General features: G+C 45.4%; 1 protein-coding gene across 5 annotated transcripts in view; it reads right to left on the bottom strand.

Moving 5' to 3' along the window:
* Window positions 1-13,666, bottom strand: part of WBP1L (WW domain binding protein 1 like) — a 49,637-nt gene that overhangs the window by 4,072 nt on the left and 31,899 nt on the right. For 4 of the 5 annotated variants that reach the window (XM_042863674.1, XM_042863677.1, XM_042863675.1 and 1 more), the window contains one exon: window positions 9,580-9,682. The exons of the other annotated variant lie outside the window; for it this stretch is intronic. In XM_042863674.1, the coding sequence (XP_042719608.1) occupies window positions 9,580-9,682 (103 nt within the window). The remainder of the gene's footprint in view (window positions 1-9,579; window positions 9,683-13,666) is intronic. 5 annotated transcript variants of the gene reach the window in all.

Below are 13,666 nucleotides of genomic sequence, written 5' to 3'. Positions count from 1 at the left end.
TCCATCCATCCATCCATCCATCCATCCATCCATCCATCCATCCATCCATCCATCCATCCATCCACACACCCACCCATCCCACCCACTGGAAATTCTTCCTTTTGGCAAAGAAAAAAAAAACACAAGCAGATCAGTGACTACCATTGAATTTGACTCCCACAGCCACACTGGTTTCAAAATAATAATCAAGACACAAAAGACATTCTGCAGATTAACCACAGAAGAAGAGAAAAACCCCAAGCACTACATTTTCCTTTTGTTTGCACTGCTCTTTAATTTCTAGCCCAAATCCTCCATTGTTATGTTTAACAAAAACATACTCCTTTTACATAAACGTCTCAAAATATTTTTAAAACTTATTTTTATATTCAATGTCTTAAATTATCCAAAATTAAATTAATCCAGCCCCTCGCCCTGAATCCTCAAGAAACCCAACTTCTGCTCTGCCCGTGGCCGCAGCTGGTCTCTGTGCATGGTCACAGACACACAGTGCTCTCTGAAAGGAAATTTAAAACGAGCACTTCCCGAATTTGCCCAAGTCCTGCCAACACACCAAGAAACCCCCCTTCCTTTAAAGCTGCCTCCCTGCTGCCATATATTAGCAATGAGTTTCAGAGACGCCCTTCGGTACTAACCTGCCCTAATAATATCCTGTAGCCCAACATCACAATACCTCCATGTCCCCAGCATCTCCTTCTGGATTAGAAATGTTTTCTTTGCTAAGAGCTGGGTGGGGAAAGGTGAACAGTTGAGGAATGTGAAGAACGAGAGGAATACTGCTCTGGCTCAGGACAAAGTGCAGTCAACCTGCACTGCTGGTGTCGGAGCCCCGCGCTGGTGGAGGTGAGTTGGTGCTGTGCCTCCAGGCGTTCTGAGCAGGGACCTGCACCTCCCTGTGTCGTAACCCAAATCCCCACGTTATTTTGGCACAGCAAACTGAAATCTCTCCCTTGCCTTGCACAACCTGCTTCCCTAATGGACCAGATTCTGTCTCCTACTCAGATTTATCAGAACTTGCTATCAAATTAAGGTGTTGCATGCTCCTTTTTAATTTATTTTTTATATGTTCTTTTTCTGCTTGGCTGGAAATCAAGGTTCCCAGGCAGATTTTCTAGCCAGCCTGCTCAGCCCTATGAAGAAGGGCAGGAAGAAGCCAGACCTCTGCTCTACAGAAGCAAAGGAAAAAAAAAGAAAAAAAAGCACTTGAGATGCCCTCTACACTCACTTCAAACTGAGCAAAGAGATGTCTATTGCCCTCCAAACGCCCCTTGATCCTACAAAAGCTTTCAGAAAGTTTTCCAGGGATTGCTGAAGTCCTCCCTTCCCTCCTAAGCCGGTCAGGCAGACAGGATGAGAGGTAACGGCCTTAAGCTATGCCAGGGAAGGTTCAGGTTGGGTAGTAGCAAGAATTTCTTCTCAGGAAGAGAGGTGAAGCATTGGCACAAGCTGCCCAAGGAGGTGGTGGGGTCACTGTCCCTAGACAGTGGTTCAAGACAGCGTTCAAGACACGTAGCAATGTGTGACATGATCTAGAGCTGTCACGAGCATGGCCTGATGGTTGGACTGGATGACCTCGCTGGCCTTTCCAGCCTTAATGATCTATGATTCCATGCTGTGGTTTGCAGTCGCTGTCTCGCAGTTTGAAGAGTCCCACCACTATTTTAGCTCTTGCTAAGGGAAGGTTCCTCAGCTCTCACTGGCCGAGGAAGCAAGAACAACTCATGGAAACCAGGTCACTCACACAGCACGTCACCATGTGCCAAAGCAGGCCTGCAGTTCATCTTTCAGTACTCCTTATATTCAAAGAGCAATCCGTGATCATCCGTTCAAAAACAATGGAAAATTACACCCAGCTATCCAGGGATTTCAGCGAGTCATGAAAATAGCTGATTTTTAACACATTTATTCATGTCCTTTCCCAAGCACTCTAGATGCAATAGCAGCAAGCAGCACTTAGTTAGGATGTTCTGGAGAACTGCCACTGTTAAGCAATCTCAGCTGTAGCAGCCGAATTTTTCTGCAGGGAATAACTGCTCCCACCCAAGCCTGCATGCAGTGGATTTAAAAAGTATTTCTTTAGAAATCTGCTCTACTCATTCCAAATCCCAAAATGCTTTGCAGACAAACTGGTGCACAAGCTCGGAATAGGGGTCAAAGTCAGCTCAGCCATTCGCAAGACGACGTTCAGCAGCTCTGTAAACAGCGTACAGCAGTTCAGGCTAATAAATTAATGCTGGATCCTACTGAAACCGCAGGTGGCGTTTGTAAGTAAACAGATCGTAATTTACTGAGCTGCAATCTGGTCACGGTGCCAGGAACAACACCTCCATCCTTGTGCCAAGGGTCTCGATGAGCGCTCGCAACCACAAATGCACAAAAAGTGGTGTTTTTCATGGGAATTTCCAGAAAAAGAACCCACTAACACCACGTTATTGCTTGGTTTCATTAACCACCAACACTTCCTGGAGCTTCGAGGAATTACTCAACTCCTGACTCAGCACACACCCAAGGACTTGCCTGGGTGATGGCAACGGGTCAGCGCTGTGTGCCCCCAGATCTATTTGCTCCACCTGGCTCCTGGTTTCCTCTTTATGGGCTTTCCCTCACTTTGTCAGGCAGCGGCATGCCTGTGTCATAGGACTATAAGCCTTCCCAGCATGGAGGAAGCAACAGAACGGGACACTATAGGTGCTGAGCTGCTCACCTGTTGCTTGAGCAGAGGAGCCAGAGCCAGGAGATGGAGCAGGTCTGGTTGCACGCCCAGAGCGGTGCTGGGAGTCCATAAAAGGCTCCATAACATGCCCTAGCCAGAAGTTTGGGCACAGCTGCAATGCTGGCTGCAGAACAGAAAAACTGTAAAAGCCCAGCAAATATATAGTACAGTCATTTGTTTGAAATAAAGCTACGTGTAACGGCCAAGTGTAAATATTATGTCTAAAAGTATGGAGAGAACAGTGAATATGTCCAGGGCTGAGCTGTGCATTTGTACACCTGGTGACATTTGGCTTCAAACTAGCAGCAGGGAGCAAACCGAGCAGAGCATTGGCCCGTGCACACACGGCTCATCTGGCAAGAGGGGAAGAAGGGAAATTTAAATTTCATCCAAAGACAACACGACGGGAACAGGAAATGTGGAGGCTGAGCACAGCATCAATGCAAGCTAATACCTGGTTCGTGGCAAAGCAGGCACTGGCCCTGCCTCGTGCTGAAATTGGGTGATGTGCAAAGGCAACAGAAGTCTGGCAAGAAAGGGCTTCTAAAGGCTCAATAAAAATGGGCTTCTTGTTGTCTTCACTGTCCTCAAAAGCTTTGCCAGCGCTCTTTCACATGTGCCTCCTGCCCATATGGACATGAGTTGTGTTCAGCTATACTGCACTGGGCTATTGTGGCAGTCACTGCAAAAGGAGAAACTGTTGGGAGGCAGCAGGCATCCTGAGCCAGGTTTGTCACAAAATTGTCTGATTTGAGAGAAAAGCTCTAGCTGGCATTTCCCACTAGGTCAGGATCATGGGGAGCAAAACTCACTGCAGTCTGAGGGGCAGATGACAAGTAGAGAGAAAAAAATTTCACTGGTGGATAACAGCACAGCATCAGTTTGGAGCTAAACATGCAGCAGCAGACTGTTGGATTTCAAGGCAATTTTAGGCTTGCTCTTGGTTTATGGAAGAGTTAGAAGTGGATGCACTATGATCCCAAAAAGGCTGAGTACTGAGAAGTGCTGCTCTATCTTCCGTCAAAGTCACTGGTGATGCCAATGGGTTGATAATGATGCAACCAAAGAGTGAATCAGACACAGCCAAGGAGCTGAGTTTTGCCAAGAGATTTCCCTGCCAGAGGATCAAAAGCTTTCATAGAAATACGACAGAAAAAACACCAGCATCTTACTCAGCATCAGACAGGCTCAGAGAAAAGCTGCAAGCTTCCCATGAGCATCAAGCTCAGGAAACCAAAACAGGAACTGCAGAAAGACCTGAGAACAGAATTACTTCCTAGGAAAGCCACTGCTCACAAGCAAAGAAAACACTCAGGAAGGAGAAGGCTGTGATGATTACAGCTTTCTTGGGAAAAGTGTCCCATCCAATGAGGATGTCCCGTCCAATGGCGTGTCTCCATCCACTGGAGGCACCTTCTACCAGCCATGAAAGAATACATCAAGCTTAGAGCTGTGAGAAAACTGTTCTGGTCACTAACCAGACCACAGCTTTGCCCAAACTTAAGAATAATAAAGAATAAACTATCTATCTCCTGAGTACGAAACAGAGCATTCCCTCCCTACAAAAAAGTGAAGAGCAGTGTCCATTCTGATGCTGAGGTCAAGTACTGTGCTTGCTGCCTGAGATGCTGCCATCAGCAGTCCCATAAAGGGAAGCTCCTTTTATCCTGTGCAAAATGGAAAACATGTTTTCTGGAGCGTTCCAAGGGTAGGAACAGAGAAATCTGCCCTCAAGTTCATGGTAAACTTGGGCAAATGCCATCGTTCTATTGGCAGGAAGTCCCCTAAAAGAAAGCCAAAATATACTGCAAAGTGTTTTTGTGTCTTCCTGACAAGCATCTGGGTAATAGCTTTGGCTTCCCAAGAGCTGGTTCTCAACAGAAGTGGGACAATTTCATTGACGAAAATGTGATCTCCCAACTAGTGGCCTCAAAGCTGGCCACGGCTGGGAGGAAACTGTCTTTCCTAGGGCCAGCGCTACTATCAAGACCAGGAGACATTTAACCGGCACCACAGTTCAGCTGCACGTGGGTTTTACGGTGTCCTTGGCACAGAGACCACTTCACCTCCTGCTTCTTCAGCCATAAGCCCCTATGAGTCGCTGCTGCTGCTCCAGAATGTGAGATGGGGATCCAGGCCACGGGCCTATGGACACTTAGGAAAAAGAAGGCTGCCGAGCAATGCGGTCCCCTCCCGCCTGTCTGTTTCACACACCGTGCTGCCTCCTCCAACTCTTCTTGTGCCAGCACGACGCTGTGTGCAACTGTGCTTTTAACTGGTCCTGGGGAACCAGAGCAGGCTGAAACCCATCTGCTCAATCAATGAGCCACAAGGGAAAGACTGATTTTCAGTGACAGTTTTATGTTAGTGGAACGGCTGCACCAGCCTGATAGCACTGCAGGAAAAAGTTACTGAAGTTACATCTCCAGCTCCTGCTCACTCGCCCCCAGATTGATGACTCCAACCAAAGACGATGGATATTAATGACAGCTGGTTTCTAGCTTTCAGAGTAGCAGCCAGTATACACAATACCTCCACTGCCATGAAAAAAGATGGAAAAAAGAAGCGTTTCAGAAAAATCTTTTGCTTATCTTGCACTTGAGGCAATCAATCTGCAGACACTGTTGTTATGGCTGAAGCATCAGCTGAGGAATAACAGCAGCAAGAAGTGAAGCATCTGAGAAAGGGAGGACAAGGAGAGCCATGCAGGAGGCTGGGAGAAAAGTGGGGAACAGGGCAAGCCCCCTCCATAAAAGGGCTTGGTTAGACTGAAGACATGGGGTTAGAAAGAAAACGGGACTGATGTTATTTGACTGAGTGCTTTGGAGACTGCAGCAAAGTCTTTGGGAACAAATTCCTGTTATGAAGCTGACCTGGAACATGTACGTGTTACAGCAGTTGCTGTAGTTTCAGCAACTAAGCAGATCCCTGCCAACATTTTCTGGCAGCACACTTTTTGGGGAAAAGAGCTGTCTAGAGATTCCAAAGGGAAGCGTGCAGAGATGAGCAAAACACTCAAAATCAGCAAAAACATCAACTGTGCTGCCTGCAAACAGAACATTTTTTTCCCGTACAACCCTTCCACTAAGGCCCAAACAGTCAAGATGATTTTTTTTCCCTTCACTGGAAACAGAAGGGCTTAGTGTCACTGCTAACACAGCCAAAACGAAGCAGAATAAGGCACATGTGAATCCTCACTCAGCACCACAGCTTGCTGTGAGGTACCTCAATGACCAAGGGGCTGCAGCTGCCCGTCTCCACGCTCCACGATTCCCCAAGCACCACATACTGCTCTTCCAACTGCACCAAGTAAAATACTTTTCCATAGTTTTATTTGCTGTGTTTGATGCCTCAGGAGCCGTCTGATTTTGTGCTGCCCCTCAGCAGGGTAAGGGAGACACGAAGATGGATGTCAGGAGATCTGGATTAGGTTCTCAAACCACACTATAGGCATAAACTTCAGAAAATCTGGAACATTTGAGCCTTAATTCTTAACCTGCAAAACACAGTAACTACAGTCCTCAATTACCTCCTTTCTTCCAGCATCAAAAGTGCCATTTTGGAACATTTTGCATCAAAACACCCATTAGGCCTGGACAAAGGCCAGCAACAGAAAACTCTTGTAAATCACAAGCACGTCATAAGGGACATGAACAAAAAATACTTGTAAGCAAAATCCAGTGGCTGCCCCAAGACCACAACCTCCTCCTCCTTGGGTACTGTGACCTCTCTAGGGAGCCTGAAGAAATTGTTAGGCTAAAATGTGCAACCACCAGCCACAAGGACAGCTTCCCCTAGGTGGGGATTCGCAACTGTAAACCCTCTTCTCTTCGGTGCCTGCAGCACCCTCCTCACATCATGGGCTACCTTCTGCCAAACTTCAGCTAGGAACTAATAGGACCTGCGTGTATTAGTCCTACAAACATAAACCTGGATATAATCTTATTATTTGGCAACACAGAGCCACAATTTTTTTTTTTTTAAATAAGAGATGGGTGGGAATCTGAACTGAGCTGTTATCTAATTTTAAACACAGGCTGTCCACCTGCTTGGCATATCATGTTCTCCATTCCTCCGCTCCACCCCGTAACAAAATAATACCTTGATTTTGCATCCTATTCCACAGCCCTCAAGGACTGGTTTATAATTACCATAACCTTACTTGCTGTCTAGAAACGTTGAGATCAGCCATTTTCAAAGACAAACTTCCCTCAAATTCTTAAACAGGGAAAAAATGATCCTTTTTATAGGAAATCCTCCAAGTGGCCGCAAGACAGGATCACATTTCAAAAGGCAGAGCCAACAAAGCCAGACGAGTTTTCTTTTCCATTTCAAATGCCACCCTCCTCTGTTTCTCCCCACTAAGCAGTAAAATATCCAGGACTTCACAGGACGTGCAAGAAGGCCTTTTCCAGGCACTGGTGGTCAGGGAGCTTCTGAGCAAAGGAGAAACTTCTGAAAATAGTTACTTCAGTGCATGCACACACTGGCTAAAATCAAACTACAACACAAGTGTGAAGCTGTACCTAAAAGGTGCTGCTGACTTCACTGTTCATTAACCAAAATGTACTATTAACTTCAACAAAGCCAATCTATTTCCTCGCTTGTTATTAAGACTATTTGCATATATTCTTGTTGCTGTTCACCTCAAAGGTCTTAAGGATGCCTCACCACACGTATAAACTGAAGATATTCCACAATTTCTGGAGCAAGAGAATGTTTCTGAAGCTGTGGTGGCACGCTCTGCAACACGAGTTTTCATTTAAAAGGACGTGCTCCTCCCTGCACGTCCACCCCCATCCCAGAGACCTTTTCCTGACAAACATAAGGGCAAAGCAAGCCCTGAAAACATTAACCAGCTGCAAATCGATGCTGGGCACTTGCCTGGATTTGCAGAAAGCCTGAGAGAATAGGTCTCCTGTTTGCATTACTGCCCTTGTCTCAGAGCCACGTACGATGCTCTCCACAATGCAGAAGGAACGTGAAACTCGACACAGAAACCCATTTCCCCCAAGGAACCATTCATCAGTGTGTGCCATTAACGTGCTCATTCCATGATCTCAAAGCAGCTTGTGTGCTTGCCCTAGAAAGAGGCCTGAAATGTTCTGCTTCCTCCTAGCAAAAGCTGTTTTCACCTTCCAAAACCATTTATGACGCAGTCAGACACTGTCAGATCTAAAAGCCTGTGCCATGTTGAGAAAACAAAGACAGTTAAAGTAACATCCTTTCATTAGAATGGCAGGGGGCTGTTGTTCTGACTATTGTTTGCATGCAGTTCCATTAAGCCTCTTTCAAGGCGTACAGGGGAGAAACATGGCAACTCTGCAACAAGCATCAGCGTGCAGCTGTACTCCATGCTGTTGCTCAATTTAGATCCTGTTTGCCACAGAGCTTCTAAGCCCTTGGATATGTGCCTCTTCCTCTACATTCCCACCCACACAAGTCCAAAGCAGGGTCTGACCTTCCCAACTCTGCTCTGTCCACGCATCCCCATTTGGTCCAGACAAATCCCAGCCGGCTGTCCCCAGGGTTACCCACCCCATCCCAAAACATTCCCGCAACTGCTTGGAGACTTCTGAATGTAAAGCTGCTGTCGAAAGCCCAGAGAGCACTCAGCTGCTGCCATTTGTATTTACACCGCCAGGCACAACACCCTGATACCCAACATGTCTTCAGCAAGGCCATTACAGTCCTGCTTAATTTACAGCCACTTCAGTAAAAGCATGTTTCTAGATTAAAGGATGAAGCATCAGCTATTCCACCCTTAGATTCAGGCTAAGTGACACTCTTTGTACGTATAATACATTTCCACAAACTACTTTGAAAGTGAAACTGTTGGCACTGCAGAGGAATTATGTACACAGACCAGCTACATAAAAACCACAAGATATCACGGGATATAGTAGGAAAATAACACCAGTCTCTAACATGGGGGTACAATATTCAGAGTTCCTTATTTCCAGATTCCTGGAGGACAAATGCCTTCTTACAGCCCTGGTTCCTGGCAGTACTGCAGCAAGTCAAGGTCGGTGTTCAACTTTCCATGGTTCCTCCTTGGGAAAGGAAGACACCATCAGCCCAGGCACAATTCAAAGGCTGCCTCGAAACTTCAGCATTTTTAACTTTCCTATCCCTTCAGCTTCTTTATCAGCCTTGCTGGCCTGCTTTGACCTGCCTGCTGCTCTCTACACACATAGCACGAAGTTCACATAACCATTAGCAAGAAGTGGGTAGGTTTAAAGCCCAGATTTTGCATAAACGCCCAGGAAATAAGAGAGCCTGAGACGGGCAATGCATGCTCCTCACAGCAGACCACATTCAGCTACTGCCAGCTCACAGAATTTGCCCCAGGCCCCCAGAGCTGTGCTCCCAATACCATGTTTCCTTGGAGAATAGAGGTCCTGGCCCTTCTTGAGAGGACAACTTTAATGAGAGAAATCAGATATAAACTGTCATTCTTGAAAAAATACTGAATCAGTAAGAAGAAAGATACTGAATTAATTCAGCGCGTGTGTCAAACTTAAGAGTTGTGCAGATGAACATCTTCCCTTAAGTGTGTTTTCCTCAGTCACATCCAATGCTATTGTCCAGACCAGTATTGCCCAAACCAGCAAGAATACCAAACAACAAATTTCCAGTCATGAACATGCGAAGACAGCCCCATTACTCCCCAAAAGAAGGCAATGCTCATTGCAATAGTCCTATTTCCCTTGCTTTACTGAGTCAACTCCAGTTTGCATTGCAGTTAAATGCAATGGCAATGCAAAACAAGAGCTGAATACAATATTCCCAAGACACAAGCCAGACCTGCAGTATGACAGCCATGCAGATTAGGAAGGGAAGCCATACAAAACAGAAGGACTTACACCAGAGTTCATAGTAGTAGTTGCAACACTGGGACTGTCCACAACAGTGGCCCGTTTCACATATGTAACTTTGATTGTTGACACCCATGCAGGTTTCCTTGTCCTAAAATTAAACAGACACACTTTTAAGATGTTTTATCAGTATCTTCTGAAATGTAATTTATTTTACCCAGCAATCTGCAAGCATTTTAAGAGTCACAAGTTACGGTCTTGGGAAATTTTAAAATACACAAAGATTAAAACATTTCAAGGGACCAGCAAAGAATACGTCCCACAAATGACAGTTTTGAAGAAATCCCATTATCTCTCTTAAATAACTCCTGAGTTACATTGCTTTAGCATCTAGACAATGCTGTTTTCTTATCAGTCTTTTCCTTTTAACAGTTATCATGCTCTGGGCACACGGCATTCTTTCGTAGATGGACCGTCATTTATTCTCTGTTTTAAACAGTATCACTGCGTTACTGGGGCTGAATGCTGAGTGGAGGAAGCACATCATAAACAGAACGTTATGATCTGAGAAAAGACTGCTTGGATTCATTTAGATCTGAATGGTAATTACATTATGTTCCTGCAAGATTCCAATCTAAAATGAATCCCTCATAATTAGCCATATGCTTTATGTAAGATCAGCATTCCTGTAAAACTTCTTCCTGGAATAGCGAAGTAGTCCAGGAGCGGAGCCAAATCAGCTGCACCGTGTCACCCAGCAGGTCCTCAGGACACTTAAGATGGAAAAGGAGTTTGCTGTGAAGTCTCAGTCCCCCCCCCAGGAGTTCCCATTTTCCTACTAGTCTGGGAACATGGGTGGGAAAAAGTACAAAACACAAGAAGACAGAAGTGCTTTACAATCGTAGTGTGTACATCTCTAACAGGTGGTGGGGCAACCTGGAAGTTAGGAAACAAAACATCTTTCTTTGAAAACAAACCTTATTAAAACACATGGATGTTGCAAGCACATCTGCTTTGCAGGTAACTAAAGCAAACTTTTCATACTCTTGAAATGTCATACATCAAAAGTAGAAACTTTCTCATATAGAGTAAGGAGTAGCTTTCCATCTCTAATCACAGCGGCCTACAGCAACTCTTAGCAGGCACTGCAGAGCTAACGTAGCATTTTCCATTTCAGGCACATTATTCATTCCAAAAATTGTAATTTTAGTCAGGAAAAAAAAAATAGAACATCTAGTCTCTTATCTTCTCATTGGTTTATTTACATTTTTCTTCACTTTTGCTGACTTTGCAGAGTTAGTGCAACAGATGAACGTGATAGATTTTGGCTCTCACATCAGCCAAATTGAGAAATTAAGTTCCTATTGCAAAATTGCAACCCTACTGATAGTGCACGAGCCAGAAAGTCACCACCTGAGGTTTACAGTTGTGACACACAAGGATCAATGCTGAACTAGCAAATGAGTCATGCGAGGCTGGCGGAAGAACAGAGTCCCACGGTGCCGTTTCAGGATCCCCTTTGCATCACAACCGATCTGTCCTTGACCACCTATGTTTATTTTCCCTCCCAAAATTTGTTCCACTCTGCACTGCCTGCTTCAGAAGACTAACAAGAAGGAACATAATGGTGTCTTTTGGCAGCAGCAACCTGTATCAACACCAGTGTTTCCAGAGGCTCTCCTGTCTGCTTTTGGAGACGCAGGGTCAACCAACATCCTGCTTTCCCACCTGAAGCAGAACTCAGGCTTACTGGTCAGAGTTTCTCTACACTCTGACCAAGAGAAATACTCTTCCTTGCTAATATGGAAACACCCATAGCTGTCAATGAGCTCAGAGTTTGCTCTCAACACCCCCAGATCAGACAGCCGCAGGTTTCAGAGCTCATGTGTGCTGGCCACCAGCCACGCTGCCAAAGCCCACGCAGGACGCAGTGCCGGCTGCCCTGCATCGAGACCAGCAGGTGGCTGGGAGCTCTTCTTGCAGCCAGATTCAGTTCCACGTGTCAAACCCAGAACTTGCTTCCAAAGTGTTTCACAGAATCCAGGGATAATTTAGTTTGGAAAGAATCCCAGCAGGTCATGTGGTCCAAGCCCCTGCTCAGAGCACAGCCACCTCCAACGTCAGGTTACACATCTTGGCACAGGAAAGAGATAAAGGGGAAAGGCACCAAATCTTTGGAAAAAGATACTAGATAGAAACTCCAGTGTTCGGAGAGCACTGGGTTAGAGTTACAGGTACCTCATACACATCAAGTGTTTCAGCCTCTTTTCCTCTCCCTTCTCAAGGTCAAGAATAATTTGTGCAAAAAGAAGAGCCCCTGTACGTTTTCATCCACTGTTTCACAAGCCAAGAAGCAGCACCATGTCTTGTCAGGAATCCTCTACCTACTGCCAAGCACATTGATTAGGCTTCTTTTCCTAATTAAATCCCATCCTGCACATTTCTTATTATCACTGTCGCATTACTTTTTACTTCCTCCTCCCATTCATTCTTTTTGTCATAAGCAGCCAAAGGGTTACTACTTAAGACACATCAGTAACAGAGTTATCTACAGTCTAAGTGTCACCTGGGCACAAGACAAGGGCTTGCGCTTCCTCTTTCACACCAACAGCCACAGACAAGGCACAGGACTGAAACTGTAATATTACAGATAACACACATATGGGAAGGGAAAAAATCTTATAAAAGCAAAATTAGAACACTTACACTTCATTGGCTTGCTGTCATTTCTATCTGCCATCTAGCACCACTTTCGATCATTTAAAATCATTCTTTGCAGCATGGAGTTTAAACTGAAGTACTACAAAGATTTTTATTTATTTTTTTAAGATAGCCTTACAAAAACAACCGAGCGGGAAGGCTTCTTTCCTAAAGCATTTTCTCAGCCAGCAGCTAGTGGCTATCGCATTCCGATGCAGGCATCCCTGCAGAAGGACTGTCTGCCTTCTGGTTGCCCGTGCAGGCACACTCCTCCTGCCAGCCCTTGCTGAGCTAGCTGCAGACGCCTCCGGACAGGATTACTAAGCAGTGTCTACATGAGGGTGTTCTCCGTGTGCTCAGACCTAACAGAGCAGAGTATTCCTGTTTCACAACTAAGAGGCCTGAACGCGCCATCCCTTATCTCCCTCCTGCAAAGCTAGGAGAACTCCAGCTAATTTCAAGGAGTGAACTGGCTTTGTCTTGCAAAGCAGCACGTACTGGGAGCTGCCTGTGCATTGCTGCCTCCCTGGCATTATCCTAAGAGCTGACACCGATATCTGGGAAACTGCAGAGAATCTCTGATGCACATTCAAGGCAAGAGATTTCTGGATGACTCTGCCCTGAAGCCTGTTTCGTTCCCCCACCCAGGCTAACAGCAGCCACTTGTTAAATCCTAATTCTTAAGGAACTCATCGAGTTGGGAAGACCTCATTTTGGCACACTTGGAGAGTGCTCATACTCTAAATCTGGTGTTTTGGATTAGTTTTCCTTTGTCATACACAAACTTTGTAAAGCAACTGTGTTTCCCTACAAACACAAGATGATGATTTTTTTTTTTTACTCCTTTTTTTGTTACTGTCAATACATTGGCATTTGTGATAAACTCACAACAACGCTGCCAACTCTGCCAGGAGCACACTTTCGCTGTCAAGTGCTTTTACAAATAATACTTAAAACGTCCAGAAGCAGCAGGTATAAGAGGACTCAAGGCAGCAGCACATGACAGACTTGAAGCCACAGCAAACACTAACATCAGCATCAGGGAAAAGCGCCAGCAACCTTCTCCACCTTCCAGCTCCGTACTGGACCTCTGCTGGAGGTCTACGTGACAAATTAAAGGTCAAAACGTGGGGCACAATCAAGACAGGAGGCATTCCTGGAAGTCTGCAAGTTGCCCACATTGCCCCTCACTGTAACCAAGGAGGTAACCTGACTTTGTAGCGGTTTTCAGAACTAAATGGTTGGGTTTAATGCCTGTAGTTGCTACGATTTACTGCATCTGAAGCCAATATACGGAATGGAGGGAAAGGAGAAATGACTGGCAGTGCAGCATTACTGCACTCAAAGAATCAAGAACTTCCAAACACACATTCCTACTTTGAAAAAAGCAGCACCTGGCCTGGTAACACTGTTGCTATGTCAAAAAGGAGAAAGA

The sequence above is a fragment of the Lagopus leucura genome, unplaced genomic scaffold (assembly GCF_019238085.1).
Source record: "Lagopus leucura isolate 7727_CA_CO unplaced genomic scaffold, USGS_WTPT01 Super-Scaffold_741, whole genome shotgun sequence".
Classification (NCBI taxonomy): Eukaryota; Metazoa; Chordata; class Aves; order Galliformes; family Phasianidae; genus Lagopus; species Lagopus leucura.
This window is presented reverse-complemented; position numbering and strand designations above follow the sequence as displayed.